The 27,274-nt window shown below is 38.3% G+C and overlaps 1 protein-coding gene across 3 annotated transcripts in view; it reads left to right on the top strand.

The window, feature by feature from the left end:
- Nucleotides 1-24,997, top strand: part of LOC135130324 (zinc finger protein ush) — a 249,252-nt gene extending 224,255 nt beyond the window's left edge. For all 3 annotated transcript variants that reach the window (XM_064057689.1, XM_064057688.1, XM_064057687.1), the window contains 2 exons: nucleotides 21,649-23,843; nucleotides 23,905-24,997. In XM_064057689.1, coding sequence (XP_063913759.1) covers nucleotides 21,649-23,843; nucleotides 23,905-24,504 — 2,795 coding nt within the window. In that variant the 3' untranslated portion in view covers nucleotides 24,505-24,997. The remainder of the gene's footprint in view (nucleotides 1-21,648; nucleotides 23,844-23,904) is intronic.
- The last annotated feature ends 2,277 nt before the right edge of the window (nucleotides 24,998-27,274 follow it).

The raw sequence follows: 27,274 nt of genomic DNA, 5'->3' as shown, positions 1-27,274 counted from the left end.
CTGTCGCCCGCCGCCCCCAATGCACTGCTGCGATAACGTTGCCGCCACCGCCTTATTTATATTCATCAATGGAGCGTTATCAGTTATGAGCAGAAATGTTTATTAGAGTGCGGCGGACAATACCTCGGTGCGTCGTGCCGCCGATTTTTTTTATTGTCGAAATCCATTAGTTTGTAGACGATTATGTTTCATAATTTTACGGCACGATAGCGTGACCGATATGATTATACACTATTAGTTCGATATTTTTAACAAACTAAATAAATAACGGAAAGCCGCCGATAAGGCTTTGCACAGGTTTATTTGCTGTTAAGCTAGACTCGCACCCTACTAACATAAAGCCAGTGTTGCGTTATTTCGATAAAAAGTCGCAGATTTCGACTCCCTGAAGGATGCTTAAGATCGGCCTGCCAGGGTGTTATCTTAAAACAAAGTAATTTAAGAAAATAGGGAGCAGCTTAATCAGATTTTAAATTGTTAGTTATGTACTGCTGGGGGCAAGGTTTTGTTACACCTTGCCATATTTTCTTCATGTTATCTGGAGCACCATTAAAAATTCCGAAAAATACACAAACCCCGCGTTTAACGTTAGCGAAACAGGGACCTGTAATGCCGCAATTGATGCGAATGTTGGAAGACGTATTTCGTCAGAAATTGTTGACCAAGTCACGTCAGATCATAGGGCATCTATAAATATGTTCCACCTTATATGTTACATGAGATTTTGATACGAAACAAACATCAAACTTAGAAACGTTATAAATGTAATAATATTTGAATGGAGCTATATAGTTGTCGTATCAGGTAAGAAGACAAGGGCCACGTGACAATGGCTGGCCTGTTATCAGTGCTACGTTGGGGGCGTCTCGTCGCCGGAGGTATTCAGCCCAAGACGTTATAACCGAATGCAAGGCATAATACCGAATTATCAACATGCACATCATGTAATCTATGCAATGCAGCACATGACGTAACAACCCCGTTCTACTACAAGACTACCTCTCGCCAAACATTAAGCTTAACACGCTAGTTAACAAATAATTAACCAATTTATTGCAAAAGAGTAGATTCAGTAAAAAAGTGCAAACTTGCAAAAGTCCCCACGAGTGGCTCCATCTCTCTAGCACAATAATTACGACCTAAATTGGTGCTGATTTGCGATAAATCCATCTAGAAGAGGGCGCATGTCGAATCTACCTTTTCCAGCTTTCGAGAGGTTAACGCGTTCAGCTTTTGATTATGTCATTAAACGCGATGACAGATAGATCACATTTTCGCTCTTATTTTAGCAGCTCCCAACCATGACGGTTTATTAAAACGATATCCTCTGCACCCGCCTGACACCCATCGATTAGAATATTTATGATCCAGGTTATTGTTGCCACCGGTTATTGTTTTGGAGGATATCCTTATCACTGCGACAGTGATAATTTGTCTTTTTTTTCAATTTTGGTTACTGCTGTGACTAATAATACTAAATAATCACCTATTTTACATCGATCGCGCTTAAATCTACTTCAGGTCTCCATTTCCGCTTATATTGTAGAAACACCCAAGAGATAATTTAGAAAGACTGTTTCAACCTAGCGAATATCACTAAATTAATTCCTTCAGTTATAGCACGATCCTAAAAATTATACACTCGTTGTTTTCCCACATGCTTTGCAGACAACATTTTCCTCTTTTATGCATGAATTTATTAAAGTTGTTTTCGGGCATTTTTCACAAAATTTACTATCACCGGCCTTCTTCAATCCTAGTTATGAATGAATTAAAAATATTTTGTCAGATTGTTCTCCTCATTTTTACTGCTTTCCAATATCAGGTATGAAATACTGTATGCTCAGTCGACATATACTCCAAAGGATAAAATGTGCAAAATATCATTAATTAATCTACGTCAATCAATTTAAAAAGGATAATTCAGAAAATTCACTAAAACGTTATAGATAATTTGATCATTTTATAACAAATTTTTATTTAAATTAAATTCGCCGCTGTCAACCATGTCAATTTTGACAAGAGAAAGTAGAGTGGGGTAACAGTTCTGCCATTTTCAAGCAATATTTGTAGACACCAACTGAAAAAATACTTTTAAAACAACTAGCGTCTACGACGAAGAAACTGTCAGCGGCGCAATAGACGATAACCCAATGATAATATCTATACAGTATCACCTTATTCGGGGGTGTCGCTCTTAAATAAAACATAGTAAATGCATTTGACAAGTTAAAGTCCCACTTATAATAGCAAAATTCTTGTTTTATGGTCGACCCCAGACTTTTTGGGAGATACACTTTCGTCGACGACCTCATTGTGTCAGCACAACGCAAATCTCCGTTACCACTTAACTTTGTCTAAATTGCTGGTCACACTGCTGACTTTTCTTGACAAACAACAATCTGTTGCTAGTGAAGAAAGCGATCAAATATTCCTGTGTTGATTGCGAACTTATATCTTCGCTTGTACTGCGTCCACGTACCCAGGAACGGTGAAAACGTCTGGAAGTCCTGCATGCATATTTAATTCGCCAGGCTTATAAAACAAGGTAATTTCGTCCGGTTATAGTTGTGTACGCCGCACGTTTTATGTGTCGCTTTATGTGTTTTAGAAGAGTCTGAGCGTTTTTATATCTGGAAAACATCAGGTATACACCGCAGTTACGCAAACATCTCGTTGCAATCTCGTTTCTAATCTCTTGACCCAAATCTCTCCATAATTTATCTCGGTCTTGCATCGCCTTCATAACAGTCCTCGAGATGAACAAGACGGAGAGTTATGTCAGTCGGTCAGCGCTTTATTCAAAAGTTTCAACTCACCCGGTAAACAAGGGCGCGAGATAAAAGTTGGCATTTTTATCGGAAACAAGCGCACACTTCAACTGTAACTTTTCATATAGGTTACTTATCTCCAAGTTTGCGGGAGGAAGAGTCCGTCCTGGGAGGAGATGGGGAAGAGCGCACACTGTAATCTTATCTCGAATGTTGAATATACCACGGGACAGTGTTCTCATTGCGCCTTATCTACACATCGCCAACTATTCTGTGGTCTGTCTGAAGACATGCATATCTTACATCGTATTCTCTGGCCGCTGTTCGCTTGCCGTTTCGAGACTTGTAAGAGGCGCGCACCTACACAGGTAACGGCGGCTCCGGCCGTCTCCCCACCACTTGACCGTACCGGACTCCCCGGAACACGTTCCAACATCTTACCACAACTTCTCACCCCCGGAACCGCATTCAGGCGAAATAAAACAGGCCGTTTTCTTTGACGTCAAAGAGGTTGCTATACACCTGATGGCTCAGTTACACAACTAAATAAGATTTTGACGGCCACGCACCAAACTTTACGATCAATGGAAATTGTGTCCCCGTAACAAGCAGTATTTCTCACGTGCTCGTGTTCACAATATTGTTTTCAGATATGACAAGCAAATTCAGATTTTAATTAGTGTAAATTTACGTGCATGATTTCTTATTTCTAAATAGATTATTTTCCCCGAAGTAACTTCTGGTTTCTGGATTTTGTTTATTATTATTATTATATTGTTTATTGGTTAATTCGTTTTATTCTTTAAACACATAGTACGTGTAGTTCATTGGCAGCGCACACGCCTCCCAGATTCAAGATCCGGGGATTGAATCAAAAACAGCTCAACCAAAGTTATGTTTGGCTCGTTTTGCCCCGTAATTAATTAAATTAGTCCATTCTCTGTTGTAAGGAGATATAATCGAATTTCATTTTCTTTTAATGCAGATGCTGGTTATCGAAACGTGCCAATAGTCAAATTTTTTCGAAGTATAAACATAAACAGTTGAAGTTACGCCATGTACTGAGATATTGAGGAAACGGGTTTTTACGTTTGTTATTTGTTTCAAATATATTTCATATTGTCCGCACTTGTGTGGACGTGGGGGTGTCATTTACACCACTTGTTTTTGCTTTATGAAGGTGATCACAAAACAAAAATTACAAAATCAGATTTCAAAGAAACGTGATTGACTGTATTTAAAGGACGAGGAAAGTTCTATCGAAGAACCTTCGTCTAATTTTTTTAATTAACTATTTATTTCAGATTTCTATGTGACGTACTGTTTTCATTATGTACTAACATTGATGAAGATTACGAAAGAATAGTTCTGATATTCCGTCTAACTGTCTGTCATCTATCGCTTCTCTCTCTCTCTCTCTCTCTCTCTCTCTCTCTCTCTCTCTCTCTCTCTCTCTGCCTGCCTGCCTGTGTGTGTGTCTGCTTGTCTGTCTGTCTGTCTGTCTATCTGCCTGTCTGTCTGTCTGTCTATCTGTCTATCTCCCTGTCTGTCTGTCTGTCTGTCTATCTGTCTATCTGCCTGTCTGTATGTCTTTCTATACCAATTGTTGTCAAACTTTATATGCACTTTCGGAATAATGTATAGACGGTAAAATACTAATCAAAATGTCTTTGCGTAATGAATATTATTTAAATTGCATTAAATAACATACTCTTGTACTTGTACCCTATGCGGATTTTTTATCTGACAACGAAAATGACAACAAAAGTATCACGCGTTCTGCGTGCAGCAACATCAAGTGTATGTGAATTTATCAACGTAAGATTTATTAATACGATAAAATTTACAAGAATTACAGATACATCTTATACACTTAATACTATAGGGATGGCAATCAATGAACTTAATCTAATCAAACAAACAATAAAACAATGACAAGACACATCTTTTTGTGTAGATAAGTGTATTAAATGGATAATGAGTGTAGAAATGAATCATTGAGAAAAAATTAATTTGACTTCCCGTTTAGACGACACGGAAGTAATCGATAATCGTCTACCGAATCATTAAGATTGGTTGAGAGAGTTGGTACTCCGTATTTTTGCCGTCAAATTTGTTAACGTTATGTCGCGATAAAAGAGTACTAGAATAATTTAAGCCCACACTTAAACTTTCAGAATTCAAAATGAATTTTTAAGGGTTTTGAGTGAGAAGAAATGATAAATCTCAAATTAGAAACTTCAAATCTGTTAACTGTTTTTATCGAGCTCAGCTAAATTGTTCCACAACCTAGTAACCCAATTTGACAACTCTCTCAATCAATTTTGATGACCTTGTATATAACCAGGCTGAATTTTAAATTAACATGTAGTATCCAGAATTAGCAAAATGTCGTTGTTAGGTAATATAAAAGAATTATTTAATTTATTACTTGTATGTATAGAAAACACGTTTTATGTACCGGATGCTTCATCTCATTTGATTTATAAACATTGCCTTAGAGCTGCAAACTGTACAGGAAACAAATTAGAAGCTAAAAGATATACAAAAAAATTTTTTTCAAGAAAATATAGTAACAAAATTGTTATAGTAAGTCATCTGACAAATTTTTAAGACTTAGTCTAAGTCTAAGAAAAGGTTTAAAAGTGAAAGAAAGGGATCCAAATGGTCACAATTTGTTGTGGAAGACAGAGTGGTTTACATCTGTTCAAAGGGTTGACAGTTGCTCAAGAAATCAACGGAAGAAACTGTTGCCGAAGGAAATCAAAAACCTCATATTGAAAATTGATACTTTGAAAAGACATCAGAACCTAGATTACGATGATTAGTTACACGTCAAAGACAATTTCAAGGCAATTGAAGAGGAAGTAAGAACATTTCTCGGTAGCGTTTCTTTGTAGTTAACTGGCACTGATTACGAATTTCAAAAAAATAATAGAAGGAGCACTGTTTATCGTTCAACGCACTGTACCCAAAGCAGGTTGAGATGTGTGATGTTTTCGAACAAAATTGCTACAAAATCAGATAGGATTAAGTGGTCATTCATGTTAATGATGAAAATTGAGATTATTTGAAATTGATTTGGTAATGATAAGTCGTATTTGCAGGCAATCAGTTATGCAGGTTAACAAAAACACTTAATTTTCATATTTTACGTCAAAGGATAAATGGTTTGATATAATTTTACAGTGGGAATAGTTTACAATGCAACACCTTTTTTGAGTGTCGAGGAATTCCTAGACTCTTAAAAAAAGGATGTAATACGTAAAACAACAAGAGTTGAAGAGTTGTCTTTCTTTCAAGTAAAACTGGAAATAGCATTACAATGACACCATTTTAAATTAAAAGTAACTAACTGTAGCAGTTGGGGTATTAAACATAAACACAATAACTCACTTCATTTCCAAAATTTTTGGTTTTCAAATTTACCGTATGCCACAAATTTTTGATACTTAGTTTTCATATGGCTTATATGAAAACAATGCAAGCGTACAAAATAAATTAATTACAATTGTTCGAAGTGAGCAAGCATCTCCGTAAAGTACGCCAAAACTGCCGCAACTAAGCTAAAATTTTGAAAAGGTCTTTTCATGGCAGCGGTTGTTGCTTTGAGCAAATCGCACTACTAATGGCAATGATCTCTGAAACTTGTCTAAATGACTTTCAAGAAAAACTAATTTTGGCTTCTACAATCTTGTTGTGAAGGTCCTTCACTCAGCGATAATGACTGATTTAAATACAGGATGTAACAACGAGATACCATCTCCGCGATAAAAGTTCCAACACCTCCGTCGTTTTCACCGTATAAAAAATCAGATAAGTTCCAGAAATTATACTTATCTGAGAACAACTTTCATAGCGCTACCATTTCCAAGTAAGCCACATACGTAGACCAGCTTTCAATAATTCGAGCTCCGAAAACAGCCAGCCATTCCAGAATTACGAGTGCGGGCCGCCTTGGTCTCCTGTTTTCTCCGATGTCGCGGTATTAATCGGGGCGTTATCTACGGCACATAAACACACGTATGTGTATGTGGGGCGATGTTGGCGGCGATACCGTTCCATGTGGGGGTGTAGCTGTTGGGGGTATACGGGCCTGTTCGCCGTCCGATAGCGCGAAAGATACGACCTGGAAGTAGGAAACGAGACAGCAAGATAAGAAAGTAATATGGCGGCTGGTGCAAAGAGATAACGACTGATACGACCTGCACCACTGCCAGCGTGCAACTATACATAGTTGCTACATTTTACAAGGAGCACTTTTTTAATGTAGGTACGTGCAACGTGTCCAGAAGCTGCGGGTAATTGCTTAGAAGAAAATAATTTCCAGGTGCAAGATTCGGCGAATAGATTTTAGTTTGCCAGACGTGGTGCGCTGAGGCATCGATTGCCGTTGATACTGACCTTTCTTAAATTCAAATCTACTTCCACAGTTACTATTAAACTCCATTCCATACCTAGACGTCGTTAAGTGACTTGAAACTTATCAATAATTTTCATTCGTTGTTCTACATATGATCAAACGTGTACTTCAGCAAGACAGAAAACCAATCTAATACTATTGAAATTATTTCTGATCAGTTTTAATTTTCTGGCATGTGAAATTCAATAACTGAGATTTGAACATCGCAAAATGATTTTTTTATCACTCACGTAAAAACACGAATATTAAAAATAATAGTGTAACAACTGTTATGTAAACCCCTTTATCTTATTAAAGCTTCTTACTTACAACTATATCAATCAGTTCATCGACAGACTGGGCACTTTCATGTTTTTTTGACGTTTCCATGACCCTAGATTGCGAAAAAAGTGGTTTACCGTTTTCGTCTGTCTGTGTGTCTGTCTGCTCGTGTCGATTTTTATTATACAGATAATCCCCGAAACTACCGAACCGATTGTTGTCAAAAGCTGAATCTGTTGCACTATACGTCAGAAAACGAACGAAGTTTTGTCTATCACGAAAGGGCAATGTTGTTGATTCGAGACACGTATTAACGGACAAAAAAGTTTGTAAATCGGTTATTTTCCTAGACACTATTTAGAACATTAAATCTTCCCAAATGTCGTAAAGAATTTAGATAACAAATTACCATTATAGACTATAAAAAAAATATATAGTACTTACCAAATATCAATAATAAGTTCGAAAAATTCAAAAGTTCAAAAAATTGTCCCGTGAAGTACAATCCAACCAATTTTTGTTTCTTTTCTTTAAAAAAATTGGACAATTAGATTTTACAAAATTTTATTTGTGGTAACCTCTATAACTATATTAAAATATGTTGTAGATAATTGCAGTAAGAAATTCTATTTTTGCTAAAATTTGGATGCCTAGGGAAAAACCTCAAGGCGAATTCATAAACCACAAGTACAGGAGTATGTTATTTTGTAAAATTTAAATCCTACTTGCAATGAAAAATTTTGAAAGGACGTCATCAAATTGTTGGTGGGGGATGATCAAATTGTGGTTAGCATTTGTAACACGATATTCTTAACATACACAAAAAATTGGTTCTATAATAATTTCGGAGATTATCAGTCAAAAAGTCTACACAGACAGATGACAAACCGACGGAAACTCGAGACATACTTTTTCGTATTGTTAGTGTTATGGAACGTCGAGAAAATCTGAACGTAACAATTTGGCGGATGGACCCTAATACGAGTACACTCGGAAAGTAAAAAGACAAAATCTTAATACAAAAAAGTCATAAACCAATGTGGCAACATCGCAAACACGGTAATAAGAAAAGAATAAATAAAGTGACAAACTCAAGCAGAAGTTGGAAAAGAAGTAGACAGAACAGTTGAAGAAAGCAAACAAGTCTTTAAAAGAATTTCGAACAGAAAAACAAAATATGCCTTTTAAGTACTATCAGAAATAGAAATAGAAGGAAATAACGGTATTAAAACACGATGAAGGTACAATTTGCCAGAAATGTTGAAATGACTACAATAAAACCTTATATGTACTAATACTGGTGTTATAAATACAAAGAAATACAAGGATAAAATAAAAAGCTCAACATAAACTACAGAAATGTTCAACCATGAGAAGCCATTGAGTGTATTTTTGTCGTGACATAGTTAACTGACTAATACAAAAAAAGATCTAGTATCATATCCAAAAATTTGGAACTAAACTTTAGAAAAGTGCAGAAGATGAACGATTCGAAAGAAATCACAGCAGTAAAAAACGAAAATAGAAATATAAAACAAATCAAAGAATTTAGATATTAAGGAGTCATATTCGAAAATAAAGCAGTTCAAAAATTTGATGTAAATGAACAAAAAATTGATCTTATGTTATTGAACAGAACTTCCCTTGTTCTTGAAGTACACTTAAATAAATCCAATTGTTTAAAACAACAGTATAGATATTACCATTTACACTGTAAGAAAAAAAACGTATAGAACTTGTTTTTTGAATTCATTAATCTGTCATACTTTAGCCATCCATACTCCGCCACTACCCTTGATTATGTTCGAACACACACTGTGTACATAGAAGACGAAGACTCGATTAAGAATTGCTCCAAAAATAAAAATGAAGTCATAAAGCCAAGGCTATAGCTGTGTTTCTAGTTCGTTTTCCCATTGGAAAATGTTCCGGTCAATATTTCAACAAGGGCACGTATGTCAATTCCGACACGTGCAGTATAACACTAATAATAAAAAAAATTGGAAACGCCACCGGGGATCAAACCTCGGACATTTCATCTGCAAAGCCGACCTATACATATAGCTACGTATTATGTGATTACAGAAGGAGTTTGAAACAATAAAAATTTTCAAAATAATAAACAAGAACAAGGCGGATTCATACAACACAAGTACAGGAGTATATTATTTTAGAAAATTCAAATGGCGTGTACAAAGCAAAATTGAAAAAAGTGGCATCAGTACATGTGGGTAGGAATGATATATATAACATTTGACAATTCGGTCAATTCTGAGTTTTGGATCTAACAAAAAATGACCCTTACAACACATGATTAGAAAACGGAAGACCTACTTTTTCATATTCTAGGGGGCATGAAACGTCGAGAAGTAAAAATAGAAAAGCGAAAGAAACATCAAAGAAAATATACCATTATTTATCAAAAAAATTCAAAATAAAGACAAATATATTAAAAGAATTTTTATCCAAAGCCAGTGCCAAATAGTAGAAAATAGAATTACATGAATTCTTACAATCATAAATGTAAACAAAGAACGCACAGAAATTAAAGAGAAAGATGCAATGAAATATGAAAAAACTTGGAAGAACAACAGGCAGACAAATTTAAACTATCGTGCAATTTATTGTCTTATTATTCTCATTATTTATACAATAATTAAGTTTTATTTCGCTGTCTCATACACACACACTTTTTTTATTACACACAATATTTCCAGTTAAGATATATACACATTTAATCACTTTTCCTTCTTTATAATGTTTTCCCATATGCGTGCTTGTTCTCCAAGACGTTTCAATTTCAATAGCTGAAATAAAATTTCCAGGCTATCGTCTAGGGTGCATGGTTTTTTTACCTCGTAATATCTATTTCATTGCGTTTTCCGTTATTCGAGGAAATCTTGATTAGGTCTTCAAATATTTACTTCTTTGTGTAAGCGCTTATTTCCTCCTTTTGTACACATTTTTTTTTAATTTTCAGTATTACTCCTATATTTATTTAATCTGAGCTTTTGAATAAATTGTTTATTTCTTACACAAAATTACTTCATGCACTACAGATGTATGTGATTTGCAAAAGCATTGTCACTGATTGATCAGCCAGTTTTGTTCATTGTTGCTTTCTACTGTATCATAATCATTCACTTGCTTTTTATGATATATACATTATACAACCCGTATACACCTCTGACCTGACTTGTGTGTCGTCTTACAGTGATGAATGTGTATTCATTGAAGGTTTCAGATGTCCCATCCTTCTACAAAAATGATAATGTAATATGACGCTCATGTATGCCATACTTATTTATTCCAAATTTAAAAACATTTATGACGAAAACTACCTTCTCAAAATTTTAGCAAAAAGGTTCCTGTCGTCCCCCTTTGGAAATCTCCTCTCCATTTCCTAGTCAATCTAATGCTATAAGAAAGAGTGTGACCTACACTTTTTGTTGTGACACGAAAATCACGATATCTTACAGTTTCCACGTTGTTAATTGTTGACAAAATTTCAAAGTGAATGTGTGTGGTGGTGTATTGTTAGAGCACAAACCACATGATGATACATTATAAAAAGTGCGAGGTTGTTTCGAGAGAAGGCAAAAGTTTATCTGGCGCAATTGTAGACAACTGCCGGTGCGGCTCGTAATTTTTCGGTGGGAGTCCGAAATGTGGCCCCGCAACGAAAACAATGCAAAAGGAAATCGTTGGAAAAACGCACGATAGTATTATTATGGCACGCCACAATCGCCATAATCAAAAATTGCACATGGTTGCATTCGTGTTTATCTCGATGGTGCATTTATCGCAGAGTTCCCACCGAAATTGGCTTTCAGTGCCGAGCCATTCGATCTAGCCAGACTTACGTAACATTTTGTAAATATTGTATAACTATCGCATATGAAGATTTAATACCGACACAGGATGTCAGTCTGTTTGTATGCATCGCGCCGTTGTAAACTCACAATAATACCTTATCGGCCATCAGTTTGGCCATTTTATCGTTTTATCTTGTTGACAGAGAGCTGGTTTCACAATTTTGTGGCCGCACCTATGAACCGAATGCGTTTCTATCGATTGCAAAAATGTATTCGAAGAAGTTGGAAAAAGCGGTAGCTCCCGGCCTGAGGCCGCTCAATTAAAATAGCGGCGATCTGATAGGATTTGATAAAACATTTCTTGTGTTTTTGCGTGTTGTTTCTATGTATATGAGAATTCCATTTCTGGATCATTCTTTGTTTGATAAACATCAGGACTGGAAATTATTTCAACAATTTTACAATATCTCCTTCCCGTTTTAGTCATCTCGCGTTTAAAAATTCAAATATATCTAAACTAAGATAAAAGCACAAACAAACGAAGGGAATAAAAGAAAAATGCCGCTATATAATATTTTAAAAGTGTTTTGATTCGTGGAAAGATTAGTTTGAATATGGGACGCGTTCCGTCCTCGTTTCGCTGCGACAAGACAATCCTGTTTTACGAAATCGCGGTTATGGCATCTAACCGAACCGAAGGACTATTTTACAAAAATTAGATTCATTTTGGTAGCGCGTTAACGAGAATTCCGGTTCGCGCTATCTGAACCAGGAACAGCATATTTGGAAAGTTTTTTGAACAGAGATAAACACGACCAGGCGATCGGAATCACCGCCAGGAACACCAGAGAATAGAAGCTCTTGATAACGCATCTGCATAACAAAGCCAGGGCCGGAATGTAGCAAATGAATTAACTTGTTTTAGGGATTTACCCTGAACGGAACGGCACAAAACAGTCTCGGAAATTTAATGAGACAAATTGTATCTTGTTCCATAGGCGTTCGAATAAACCGCACGATAATTAAATCTTTCGAGGAAAAGAAACAGGATCATCACCGCTTCCCCCCGACCGCCAACTGCGCACTTATTATTGACATAGCCTCTCTAGATGGTATCGCGGATAAAACTCGATAAATGCCCGTTTAGTAAATGCACATTTTCGTTATCAGATGCGAACAGGTTATCATTACGGCCAGGAACTGTGTCCAATCGATACATCAAAATCGTTACATAAACGCATCGACCGCGGGGAATATAAACAACTATAAATCATACATGCTTTAAGCATTCCACGGCCACGATAAAAAATGAGTTCGTTATCAGTTGACGTTGTGGGTGTCTCGCTCGAGGCGGATTTTTGAACGCCGTGCCGCCATTCTGACGTGTTTACTCGGCTATTACACCGAAGTGAATTACAGGCTGCGGAGTATGGACAACAATCAGACACCTTCCAACTGGAAATAACCTCGTAATTTGATCATTTGTCTTCCTCGAAGGTTGATATACAAGCTTCCGTCTTAACCCCGAGGAGGGATATTCAGAACACACGCACACTATTTGTCAAAATATACACTTATAGCGGACGAACAAAGAATTAAAGCTGGTTATGATTATAATATTCCATTTGGTAGTCCCATTCTGTGATGTCATATCACACTGTCAATGGGTATTAAGATTAAAATTAATTGACATGTCTGACGGAAATGTCGTACCAAAATTCTTAGTTGATTGTTAACGTGACCAGAAAAATGTTTATTAAACAAATTTAGTAAATTTGTTCCAAATGGCTTCTCGCTGTATGAAATATGTGAACAATTCTCTATCAATTGAACACCTAAATCTTTTACTTAAGGAAAAGTATTTGATCATCTCACTATTGATAGCAGTACAATTTCAGCCACATAAAAAGGAAAATTTTATGTTTATATCACTGATTCTGTTGCCAATAGGTAACAAGTTGATGAACTAAATAATCGCTCAACGTATCTGTATGATCTTCTTGTATAATATCAGCTTGTGGTTACAAACCTATTAACTGATATTTGATGTATACAATGATTATTTACGAGAAGCTACGCGTCTAAAAAATTTACGACGCAACCAGAAATACAACTTCAAAACCATCTTCGATATTTCATATAGTAAATAAAGAGGCAAACCGTAGCTATCTGTTTTGTTATAACAACATTGATGTAACTACCATGTTAAAATTGACATTTCATAAAAAAATTATAATAATAAATATCAGTGACTGCTGTGCAGCTGTATTGTTGGTTGCGTTTTGAATTTCTTAGTCGAGGAGATTGTCACGAATAACATGTTTAATAAAAACAATAGCAGTTGTAGTGTACTATTATAATTTATTCCAGAATCAAAAACCCAGCACTTGTTGAATTCAGTTAAAAAACAGATTATATAGTTTAACGGGACTTACGTTGTTTAATTACTCTAATATTGTCATCACTACAAAACTTCCTGTCACAACTTGTCAATTTGAAGTTAAATAATAAAGAGAAGCTTGCAATAAAAATGAGATAAAACATAACATTAAATGATTTTACACTAGAATTAATCACTAAAACTGCCAACGTTATATTTACGCAGAAATTACTGTGTTGGTGGATAAAAAATAAAAGTTCTATCAAAATTTGTTTATTATTTTATTTTCCTTAGTTATGAAAAACAGAACATATTGGACATGATTATTACGAGTGTAAAATATTCGTTAAATTTTTTTGAAGAATAACAAATAAGAAAAATAGTACATACAAAAACTAAGCATAATATCTCCTAAGAACAAAACCCTTTAACAAGCATTCATAGCAATTCTTTTGTCTAAATAATAATGCATCTAAAAAGAGTATCTAATCTCTTTGGAGCGTGTAATCTTTAACGAAAGGAGTTCTGCCTGTTGCGTGATTCTCGCACTTTCCACCTTAAAGCGTATCGACACTACGATGCCGATGATTGCCGCTTCAGCGTGTGCCAAATTACGGTCCCGCGAGGCCTCTCCTCACCTTGTAAACAAACGCGTAATTAGAGGAGTGGTGAGCAACGTTAGCGAACCGGTGATGGCCAGTCACCCACCCAGTGTCTCTTTTCCATCTTGATAGAGCCCCACTGTAATGAGCTCCGTCTGGAAGCTGTCAGTCGCGCTGTTCGAAGTCGCTGGCTTCCTTATCTCCCCCCGATAGTCGCATGCTATCTCTTCCCAGAGAATCTACTTTAATTAGGCCACCTTGGCCATTGGCAGTCTGCATCAGTTATCGGCGGGGCCGGTGACCATTCCATCTCCTCTGGGCTATGATCTGTTTTTAACCGTCCAACTAATTGCCTGTCGCCCATAAAAGATGATTCCGTTTCTTGTACAAATTGATTAAGACGTCCCGCAGGATTATTCCGACTGACATGACTGGTTATAGTTGATTTCCCATTGATACAGCAGCGAGAATAACCAGCTACTGTTTTAATTCGAGTCTAGGTGATGGACGATAAGGCGACGTCGCTCAAAAGGAAGACTCGTGGTATTATTAATTTCGTCGGTCGACCTGTCTAATCCATCATCGCAAGGTGCCTCAGATTATGGGGCAATTAAAAACTTCGATGTCGTCCAACTTGCCAAAGTAACATATTGAAGTGGCGGAGTTGGCAAAGAACGCTGTTGCCGTTCTAATTGTCCTTCCATTTAACATACAATGGTCGGACCACCGCCATATATCGGCATCGATTTTTTAATGTAGCCTGCAACGCGGAGATTACCTATCAGCGCTACCATCTTGGTCCAGTCCGCTATTTACAAATAGCTATTGTGGCTATGCTGATCTTAGATCGACTCGCGTTTCCCAGACTGCGTAATTGTATGCTCAAAGTAATAGTCGATCGTTGAGTTATGGCGTTGTAGACTATTATACGCGGTGGCCGTATTTATCCCGTTGTATTTATTACCAGGTGGAGCAAATTGCAACGGAGCGAGCTAACAATGTGTGAGGAATGCATTTTTAACCGGAATCGCACGCCTGAACTGCTCACTGCCAGGCCATTGCGTTAGCCATTCGTGACCTGAAAAATGCGAATATTGCAATAAAATTAATTCTTTAACAATCTCACCTTAAAAAACGCTCGCTATGTGACGTGTTAAACTTAAAGCTACGTGCCATCCTTTAGACAATTTATATGATACTTACTGTATAGATAGATACTAACCTAACCTAACCGTCTTCCGTGTTTCGAGCCGGAGCTAAAGTCAACCCTTTTATCACATAAGTTACTACATAAATGAGTATGTGCTATAGGAGATGATAATTAGAGTAAAGCAGCTGCGAATGATAACAGTTTTACGTGGAATTAGCTTCTTGTTTCATTAAAAAACGTGTATATGTTGGTTATAAATTTACATTTATGCCGTTTTCAATGAAACAGCGGAGAGTGCGTCGGGGCAACCGTAAATTATTAAGTTGTGAGAGAACGTTTCCCTAATTTAAAGTCAAAGTGTGTGGCTGTTGCAAATACCACTAAACGGTAGACGGTATACGAGCATCGAGGGTTAGCAGTGATTACGCTTCATTCTTGGAACATCCAATCGGGTCCGCATTGGCAATACCTACGCATTCCCAATCGATCGTCAGGTGTGATAGTAAAGACACGACATAAAATAGACGTGTTAGTTGGTACACAACATAAATAATTCATAAAAGTCAGAAACACGCCAAAATTAAACGAAACTGAACTGTCGTCGCCCCTGACCGAAACAGAAATGTCAAAGAAGACGAATCGAGTGGTGATATCTCAAAATCGCAGATGTTATTCGCGGCCATCCAGCCTGCAACTTCGTTAGATTTATTAAGTCCACTGTGTCGAGATAACACTTTTATGTTGGACTTTCGAGAAAAAAAATCTATCGCGAGACCAGTACGATCCAATCAAAAATGCAAATTGTCGGTTTCAGGTGTTGATCGGTCTAATAACTTGGCGGTAATTAAAATTTAGAGCTTCTCTATGTCAAAATAAATTGTCGGACGAAATTTATGAGGTGCTTGTCGCGGACTACTACTGTGCTTCCTTTATTTAATTCCAGTGTTGTACGGCGCTGACAATTTACGATTGCTGATTGATAAGGAGAGCGCACTCAGCAGGTGTGGACAGCCTTGTTAGCAACTCCTTCGTCCTCTCACCGCGACGAAGGCGTTATGTCCTCAACTCACCGTTGATTCACTAAAGGAGATGTGTAATCGCACTGACACTGCGTGACACTACGGTATAATTACAATTATGTTAATTGGCGGACAGACCTTACGACGAAGATGACGAGATACCATGTGTGTGCCCAACCAGACAATGAATGAGATGCGTATCACGTGGTGTGCCTGTATTTATAGCCATTTGCTGCGCCTAGAAAACAAACGATGTATTAAGTTAAATATGCGTTTTGTGTAACACGCCCGATGATCAGGTAGTAGTTTTGGCAAAGACGGAAAGTATTTATGCATTCTTCCCGATTTTGATATATTGTGCTACTACAGAAATTAGTTGCGTGCCTGCGGGATAAACCATTTTAAATCTCGTGATGTTAATCCGAGAGTGGTCCTGCGGCGATGGGCGTTGAACGGTAGCCACTATTAGTGGGCCGTGTCGCAGCCGCACTATTATTAACGTCACTAAAGCTTAACCTTCCCCGGAACACGTGTTAGTCCACAGCTCCCGGTCATTCGGACCAAAAAGAGAATTCGTTACTACTGCTTGATTAATGGAATCTCATTCAATCGATGATGGCGCAAACGAACATCCAGACGACTAAAAATAAAAAATCGACGTTACCACTAATCATTTAAATGCTTTTATGGTCCCTTATCGAAATTTTTCTCTATTATCTCGTCGGAGGAATGGTGGACTGACTACTACTCTTTTACTGTGGCGCCGGCTGCTATTGAAACCATCACACCAAGACTGTTAAGGAACACTCTCGATCACTATCGGTAATCTCGCGAGTTATACAAGTGGATATAAAATTAAACGAGGTCAATACGTTTGCAATATGACGATACCGCTTTGTCTGCTGCCAATTAAGTCCGACCGAAACGTTCCAAAGGCGTTACTGAAAATGGCAAAGGAGCAATCAGCGGCGATTGGTATTCGATCCAAAGCTGTGCGATAAGAAGAAATCAGTTCATGAATATCGTCTTATTATCCTCGGTGGTAGCATCGGAATTGAAATATGAAAAACGACTAGGGTGATGGTTGTACGGACACCGTTTTGACCGCATAGCATCCGTTGGAATGAAGTAATTAAGCACACGTCTATTGTGCGAGCCACGAATAGGGAAAAAGGGCGGAGGGGTGGCGAGCGCCCGATTCTAAACGATCTTGAAGGGGCGGTGCGTCGATGCGGTGGAGGAGCACGTTGTCCGGACAAATGAAAAACGGCGTCCATTAGCCGAGATATGAAGTATGAATGCATTTCCAGTGAGGATTAATTCAACAAAAAACGTTATCATTATCGGGACCTCGGCTGCGGGGTCCATTATGTAAGGAGAGAAGTCCGCTCGGTCGGGGGCGGCGGCGCGGCGGGCCAGGTGATTAGTAGCTCAACCGGAGAGAGAGAGTGATTGAGTCCCGTCGAGATACGTGCGACGGAATAAACCATACCCGGCGGTGTTATCTGCTCTGGCAGCGTCGCTCCGGCCTTTTAATCATCCCTTAACACATTTCTCACCTTATCTCCCTAAACCTTTAAAAAAGTTTCGCTGGTGAGCTCGATAGCGCATAAAATGTCTGCAGATGACAGAGGTGTGCCCGCCGATTTAATGCGGATAGAATTCACAGATCAATTTTAGATTTGAAACGATTTATAACTTCCTCTTATACAGCGGCGGCACTCGATACCATCTATCGATCACGCTACATTAGCATAAGACATTGATTTATAATTATACCGACGGTAAGATTCCCCGCACCGCCGCCACCGCCGCGCCGCTCAACCCGGACTTTTTCATGAATTGGAGGAAACATCCACTTACCCTCACAAATCATACCGACCTGCCGCCTCCTCCACCAGACCTGAATGCTCGCGCTGTTCGCGCTTTTGCCACAACAGCCAGCACGTTTTTGTGTTTCGCTTTGTTCGTTCACACGACGCCCCGCTACCCCAATTCAGTGTTTACTTCCAATTAGAGTTTTGCACATGTTTTACTTACAATAGATTCGAACCGCGTTCACAACTACGAAAATTTCCCATACACGAACACATGTCGAAAGCAATTTATTTTTAAATTGAAGCAATTTTCATGGCTTATAAAATATGCAGATAAAGGCTCGTTAGTCGTTGTATTAAGTTTTATCAAACCTAATCGACATACATAATTGTCGCAGGTAACTACCACTTTACACTCTTGAGTTTTTTTTGCAACATTTTTTCTCAATAACACATTTGCCTACCGGTAAGTGGTGTATTATTTTTATTAGAACCACTATAGTCGTTTATATTTTTGCTTCTACCTGTTGTTTTTTCCTTTTTCACTATTCGAAAAGTAACAGTAATAAATCCTGAAATATTTCACATATTAGCCAGATTTATTGCATTAAAAGTATTTTAGTGTTTCCTTGGTCTTACACTGACACAACTAAAGCCTAGATTATCCATATTTTACCCACTTTTAGTTATTGCACACTATACGTAGATATTGAATACTCAGAAGTAACCTTTTTTCCCAATCGAATATTTTGTTATAAAAAAAAATTGATAGAGATGATAGTAACACCATTATCACGACATTCTTAAAAATAGAGACAACCATTTCGGTATATGGCCATGATTTTATTTCGATTTATGATGTTTAAGCAACTACATGTCGACACGGCTGTCGTAGTTTCACCCTCGTCAATTCGGACAGGATAAAGGTTCATAAATAGAAGCATGTAAGTAAATGTCAAATGTCAAGTGGAAAACTTTTTACCTAGCTTTAGAAGACTGAAGTCTAGCTTTATAAAAAAAACTATAATGGGCAACAGCTAAATCTGTGTTTAATAAAAAGCGTTATTAGATTCGAAGTTGTTAACATTTAACTGATGAATAAGTAACTTTTTTATGGACGGGGCGTTATTACTAATTAGTAAGTTCATCACCTTATGTATTTAGATTATCAGAGGTACAGAGTATCTTTACTTAAGTAGTAATGACTTACTGAAACGATAGTAGAAAAATAAACTGTTCGACGAAAATGGACGAACTGACGATGTAAAGTCAATAAAGCTTCTCGGCGCCTTGGGAAAAGGCCCGTGCTGATTTGCCAACCTCAGGAATCTCAAAAGTGAACGTAAGGAGAGAGAGAAATAAGAGGACGATGGTTAACCGTCACTTTAAACATATTCTCCACACACATTTTAAATGCGAAATTGCTTTTAATCGTCTCTTCTAATTCCAACAAAGACGTATTCATCCGATACTTATTAACATTTCTTACAATGCTTACGATGAATCTGTTAATTCCTATTGATTTTTCGAACTGCACACGCTTCCGTGTGCAACGACTATCCCACGCTTTACCGATCTTAGTTGCAGTAACCGGCAATTCCAAGATCGCACTAGCAGGCATTCCTGCGAGGAAGCTGTGCGTGTACGAATAACGTTTGCAGGAGCCATTACAAGCGATTATCGAGCGGATGTGATCGTGTACTTATCGCCCGTTCAAGTCTCCAGCTAGACTTCTGACGACTCTACCAGTCGCACTAGTTTAAATTAGACTGACCCTTCAGCACTAGCGGACGACGCAAAGTTCAGTGTAAATTTTTATTGAAAGTGAGTTTCGTGTGTTATTTGGAGGAAGTCGGAGGTTGTAGTTATACGTATGGCCCTGATGGCGTCTCGAGGTGGGCCACGCGACGTCCAAGCGATATGCAAATGCGAAAGATCGTGACGCACGACACTGTACGACACACCGCTACCGCTCTAATTAAGTCAATAGATTCATTCCACAACACAATCATTTACTTGCTGCTTATTACATTTTCATGAGACTGGTCAGTTTGCGAAAATAAAGTAATTTAGATTGATGGCTGCCGCTGAAATTACGATAACACCTCGTAATGTAACGTCCGTCGCGCTGATTTTAGTAGATTGAAAGGAAAGCATTGTTTTAGCAGCTGGCTGAAAGTGAAAAATTGTTACGCCCATTCGATTGAACTTTTTAACTGACACGCTTATGGGCTGGATGTTTGTATCGTATTCGATTTTCTTGTTGGTTATGTCGACGGGGTTATTTTTAAAATCATATTCTTATGCTTTCGTTAGTGCAATACGTATGTAGATTCTTCACATGGGTAATTAACAGTGAAACCAGTCTGTTATTACTGATGTACACATGAAGTTGTCCTCTAATTTAGATCTCCCCAGACACGCATCTCTTACCTTTTACTGTTACCAACATCGACATAGTTTTTGATATCCATATTTACCTACTTGTAAGCTTTGTTCATACTAGGAAGTGTAATAATTCATTGTCAGAGTCATTGTTAGAAAAAAATTGTGATGAATTAAGCATTGTGATGTTTTCATATTTAAATGTTATTGTGTAGTATCATGTCGGACAATTGTTGACGTAAACAGCGAGACACTTAACAAGTTGTAAAACGGTACTAACGAGAAACAAACCACATCACGGCGACATTCTTGATTGACACCGGTTAATGCAGTTTGTTACGTACGGCGGCTCTGTACATATTGGTTCAAGCCGGAGGCCATGTAATTAATAACAGTTTTCGATGTTATCGACAGTTCACACACATACGCACCAGTCTCACACATACACATCCGAACGAGCCAACCCTGCCTATACCTATACAGATCCCAATCTCTTCGGCTACACATTCCGAACTCTAATTAAAGATTGTTATCGTTCGCGAGAATTCCCATCCAGAGTCTTATTAATTCCTAATATCTTTTAATCTCGAACGCTATCAGCATTTTTGCCTTGTGTTATTGCCATTGTTTCCAAATTGACAACAATGGAAACTTCTGGGAGGTTTAAAGTAGATTCAATCACGGCGATCGCTTTTCGGAATGGGCGTCGTTAACACTTGGTGGCAAAGTGATGTATGTACGTTTGTGTACGGGTCGTTGCGTGGGCAGCCCTGACGGACTGCTTCATTAGAAGAGGGCTGCGACATGCGCGACCCGTGTACTGCTCGCTCTTATCACTGATGCATTTGTACCAACCTGTTCTCCCGTTCCCATCTATCGGAGACCAGCAATAACTTAAGCCGACCGAGCAGTATTTTATTACTTATCACCTAAGAGTATCAAGTACTCGCTCCCGATGCTATCTTTCCTCATGTTTCCTGGTAAAGCGTCGACGTTCGTCCGTTAACATTTGCATTTTGTTTCAGGGGAGGAAGAATGGGTGAACAACACAGATGAAAACAGTACTGCCACTACCAACTCGACGGATAAACCTTCTTCCGCCACACCTCCGGCCAAAAGCAAGACTCCCGATAGATCAGACGACGACGATTCGAAGAATACCACGATCAAAACCGAAGCTGACTCATCGCCGCCTCGTATTAGACTCAAAGCCAACCTAGCCACAGATCCAGCACTTCAGTCGCAGCACATCACCATCCCTAGCCTAAAAACCGAAATCGAAACGAGTCAGTCGCCCAGCGAATATCTAGCGGCGTTGCCATCCGCCATTCAAAACGCACTAGCTTCCAGAGGTTTCTTTTTACCTAATCTATCCGAAGCACGGACGGTCGAAACTGCCGAAGTCGCCAGGCAACCCAGCGTTCCTCTTTTCATATGTCCGCCTTGTGGCATCCGCTTTTCTTCGTTGAGCACTCTGGAAGCGCATCAAACGTATTATTGTTCTCATAGAGCTAACAAACCTGTCGACGAGGATGCCAAATCAGTCACCGGTGTCGAAGCGAGCGGTAGTCAATCAGACCAAGATCCGTCGGAACCATCAGTAAAGAACATCCGCACCGGCAAACAATACACCTGTACTCACTGTACTTACAGTGCAGATAAAAAAGTCAGTCTCAACAGACACATGAGGATGCATACTGTATCGCCTAGTCCCGTCAATGTGGCCACCACAACCATTCCTAATGGAGATGCGTCCAATGATAATCAGGATCGTTACTGTGCCGAATGCGACATACGCTTCAGCTCCCAGAAAACATATAGGGCTCACAAAATGCACTACTGCAATTCTAGGCACGTAGTGAAGTCGTCTGCGAACGCCCCTTCGAAAACTACGTCGAGTTGTACGTCGGGATCTTCACCGACGTCACCAGTAGATACGACATGTCGGACTCCTCCGTCTCCAAGTACCCAGATTCCACCACAGCAACCCTTCTTAGCGTTACCAACAAATCCGATCATTATTGTGCCATACTCCTTGTTTCGTAGTGCCAGCGTTCTACCGGGTCTACTTCCATCAGCGGGCCTTCCAAATCCTGATACACCCTGCTTTCTCTTACCTAATGGAACTCTGCAACCGATGACCCAAGCTTTCAATCACAATCCCACGCCGCAGCCGCCTGAAGTTCTGAAAGCTGTTAACAAGCCCAAAGAGAATTCAATCAACAAGGAAGTTTCAGCGGCACCTCTAGATCTTAGCATAAGGAAATCGCCAGAATTAAAAAACTTGGTTATAGATTTGGGAGACGACCAAGAGAAGGAAAATCTAAAACACAGGTCGCCGACACCTGAGAAAATTGAATGCGTGCCATCCATACACGGGTCACCCCCTTCGACTCCAGTCTCACAGATAGGTGCTTCTCCGGTTTTGAGCGTTTCACCAAAACGCAAACACGAACATGAAACATCCAGGAGCAATAGTCCGCGACTGTCACGATCAACTCCGAAGTCCAATTCCACGAACGAACGTTCAAGAACTAGTCCCGAAGCCAATCCAACCTTATTCGACATTCCACCAGTACTTCATCCTCTTTTGATGCGAGCTGGTCCTCTATCCCTCTTTTCAGATGTCCAGATGCGACTAGCCGACCTTCCGAGTTTACCTCCAGTAGCTCCTCAGGTTCTGGTGAAACAAGGGGTTTCCAAGTGTAAAGAGTGTAACATAGTATTTTGCAAACATGAGAACTACGTCATTCACAAGAAACATTACTGCTCAGCAAGAAGCCAGGAAGATGATGGATCAAAAACCTCGGGAAGTCCGCCTATAAGTCCCAGAAGCGCTGGTACCACGAGCCCTGCGGGACAGTACCAGCAACTAATTTGTTTAGCTTGTGGAATCAAGTTCACATCTCTTGACAATCTAAACGCACATCAAGCGTACTATTGTTTGAAACGTGGAGAGTTGGAGGTCAGGAGATGTGGCAAATGTAGAGGTGTAGCCGAACCAGGTCATCAGTGTATACCTGCTGGTACTTTGTCTGGATGGAAGTGCCCGTGTTGTGACGTGGTGAGTCCGACTGCTAGTGCTGCTCAGCGCCATATGGAATCGCATACTGGTGTCAAGGCGTACAGGTGCACAATATGCAGATACAAGGGTAATACGTTGAGAGGAATGCGTACTCACATCAGAATGCATTTCGACAAGAGGTCTCCAGATTTGCAGGTACATTTTTAAATATATTAGGGCCGGAATCTGTCATTTTACAGTGGTTTCTTTGTTTCAGGAGGAGAAGTACATCACTTACATCTTGGAAGACGACGGTGCGAATGTAATGGAAGTAAACGTGTCTCCGGCGGCCGCTGCCCCCGGCGTGATCGACGATCGGGCGGCATCTCCAAGCTCGGAAAACCGTGTAGAGCCATTGCACCATTGCACCCAATGCATGTATAGTTCCCCCTACAAAGCGAACGTCCTCCGACACGCGAAAATCGCCCACAGTCCTCGCGAGAATGAAGAAGTCACAGTCAACGGTTCCTCTGACAAAGCCACTACCCGATCAATGCCCTCGCTAGATGACGACGACATCATCATCAAGAAGGAAGCCATAGAACCAGAAGTGATCATAGCACCCATAGAAGATTCGCCGAAGGAGAAGATTGCGGAGGAAATTGCGAAGAAAAAAGAGCAGGAAGAAGAAATTCTACAGGAAGCTTCAAAGGCCGGGCCGAAGTACTGCAAATCTTGTGATATATCCTTTAATTACTATTCGACGTTTATCGCGCATAAAAAATTCTACTGTTCGAGTCACGCCGGCGAAATTACCGCCGCCTCGACGAATAATAACAACAATTCCACAAGAGCAGCAGAAACTTCGGTATTGTAAGCATCCGATCTAGTGTTATAGTGACAGAAACAAGTGATTCTTAAGTGTTGAAATCTGGGCCAGTCCTCTGTATACGCGTACTTGTTATCATGTATCTTGTAGATTTTCGCAAAGCGACACATAATCGCAATACGTTAATATAACTGAGTGTAAAAATTGATAAGTTTTTAAGCTTTGTTTTGTATAAAGTAAAGATTTATGGATATTTTTTATAGGTTTAAGTTGTATCATATGAAATAACATAATGTTATGCCAAAGCTGTAGTGTATGATTTTCCTTGTCGAAATTTTTGTAGGGACATACATAAGCGTAAGCCTCTTTTATTCATATCGTTTAAGGGACTATGTCTGAGTTGCAATGGAAATAGATAATGTACAAGTGAATTCATGTTATATAATTATATAGTTGTTTGGTGTTTAAAACACCCACTGAAGGTTATATAAATATACAGTGATTACCCTTCTTGGAGACAATAAATTATTTATTTGTAGAACGTTATTTTTATTGTGAACAGCAACAAAAGAAGTAATCTAAAGAAAATGAACCTTTCACTTCTGAAACAACTTGATAGGTTTGAGGCTAGGGTTAACAATGCCTTTAATGAGCGACGGTCTTGAAAAATTTGATGTGTAGATTGTGTTGAAATACTTGCAATTTTAATAATTAAAAAATATTCAAAAATTTGCGAAGAACTTTAAGACAACATAGTTTATTAAGGAACCAGGAAGCTACATTTTATCCTGCATGAGTCAACGTTGTTGTAGGTAAGTATAAGATTAATAATGCATATAGACATAAATTCCAAGGTTTTTGATATTATTAAAATTCTACTTAAAATAGTTTATTTATATTAGTAACGTCAAAGTCAACACATCCTATAAACCCACTATGTATTAACCAAGTTTCAATTTCTGCAATTTCATCTTGATAAGACGATATACGGAGTCAGTTGTCACAAAATTATTTTCACCCGGCGCCTCCACCACTTGTACCATACTTGTTCTTTTCTGAGCAGTCCATGGAAGCCGCATCGTACAACGAATTTTATTTTTCCACTATTGCAAACAGATTTACCTCTCATAAGATTATCAAAAATGCGTCAATGTGTTTCTTTAAGGCCCATTAAGAGTTAAGAACTGACTGTAAAGTTGTAGAAGCTCATAAAATTGAGTGGATCGAATAGGTACTTAAACAACAAATAAATGATAACTCATTTGACTATAGTATTTGCCTACATACGCAAACGAATATACTTCGCTTTTCTTCTTATCCGGCCTTATTGTACCTATTCTTAACTTAAATAAAAGTAGTTTTGTACTGACGCTCAGCAAAAGATTGATCAAAGTATCATTTGATTATGTATTGTTGATTCTAGATCACTCATGTCTGAAATTTCTCAGGTTACCTAGTAGTTAATTTTGACTTTTACAATAATTCTATTATCAGTTTTGAGCTCGGAGAAGTTTCTACTTTTTGCGATAAGATACGGGTTAGATATACTAACGATGAAAAGGTTGTTGTGATCTTAATTTTTGAAAAAAATTGTTTATGCGTCAGATTCATTTAGCGAATAACTAATTTAATATTTTCTAGACGTTTCATAGCTCATACAGTATGAAAAACTAGGTCTCTCGTTTCCGCTATATTACAAAATACCGTAATTTCCATAATACTGATAGCATGTAGCTAAATAGTAGCACAAGATCTTATCTTTGATGTAAATTGACATCCACCTCAGCCGTCAACTTAAATAAGTTTTAAATAATTAATATTTTAAAATTGTAAAAAAAATTACCATAGATGAGTGATGAAACCACACTCTACAACACAAGCTATTTTCTTTTGCAGTTAATCACACAGTTGATCTCACTGGATGTGTACAAACAGCGTATGACACAGCGATCTGTCTCGACACGGCTGCCCAATCAACAATGCAAAAAGTATTAATTTGGTACTTAATACTTGATTTTAGTCTAGGTTCCTCTCTTTCGACTCATGAGACCCAGATTGTCACTCCTGTAATATTTAGTGCCTGAACTGCGGTTCTCTAAAACATATTAAAATAATTGCATTTATTTTTCATCACAAAGTGTTCATTCCTGGGGAACACGACTAAATTATGAAAAGACAAGCTACAAACAGAATAATAATACACTGTTAAGAACTTTCAGAATTTACATATCTAAAGGTGAAAGATTAAAGATTGTGATATTTATTGAGATTTACCTGCTCTCTTCAATGTAACTGATCCCGCGATAATAGGCTTGAACAAAGAATTTTATGTTGTACTTGACTCTCTAATAATAAGTACTTACAATTACTTACGTAATTGGCTTAATAAATTGTAAGTGCGTGAAATAACAAAGGAATCGATCAACGAGATTATTTTCAAATAACGCAAGAAGTAATTTAGATTCTTTTTTAAATATTTATGCAAAATACATAAAAATCTATAGAGGTAATTTGCATCTTTCATGCAAGGTGCGTTTGAGGTCAGATGGCTTAAGTAGCAAAACAAACGCCACGTAATTGAAAAATGCACGATGTCTACGAAGCATTCTTGCAACAAGAAAAAACTTCCAATGAAACTTAAAGTTGTGACACGGATTTCAGTAAAGCATAAGCTGCTGGGTTAATCTAAATTTATGCTAGTTTCGAGATGAATCAACAATTAATGTTCTATTAAAGATTTAAGAATGAAAAAACAAAAGTTACTCTTATAAATAGATTGTGCTTCAGGCACGAGAGAAATTCTGTCTAAAAACACCTT

This window comes from Zophobas morio, unplaced genomic scaffold (assembly GCF_036711695.1).
Source record: "Zophobas morio isolate AGI-343-1 ecotype UQ-CSIRO unplaced genomic scaffold, CSIRO_AGI_Zmor_V1 ptg000017l, whole genome shotgun sequence".
In the NCBI taxonomy this organism is placed as follows: Eukaryota; Metazoa; Arthropoda; class Insecta; order Coleoptera; family Tenebrionidae; genus Zophobas; species Zophobas morio.
Note: the sequence above shows the minus strand (reverse complement) of the source record. Positions and strands in the feature narration are given on the sequence as shown.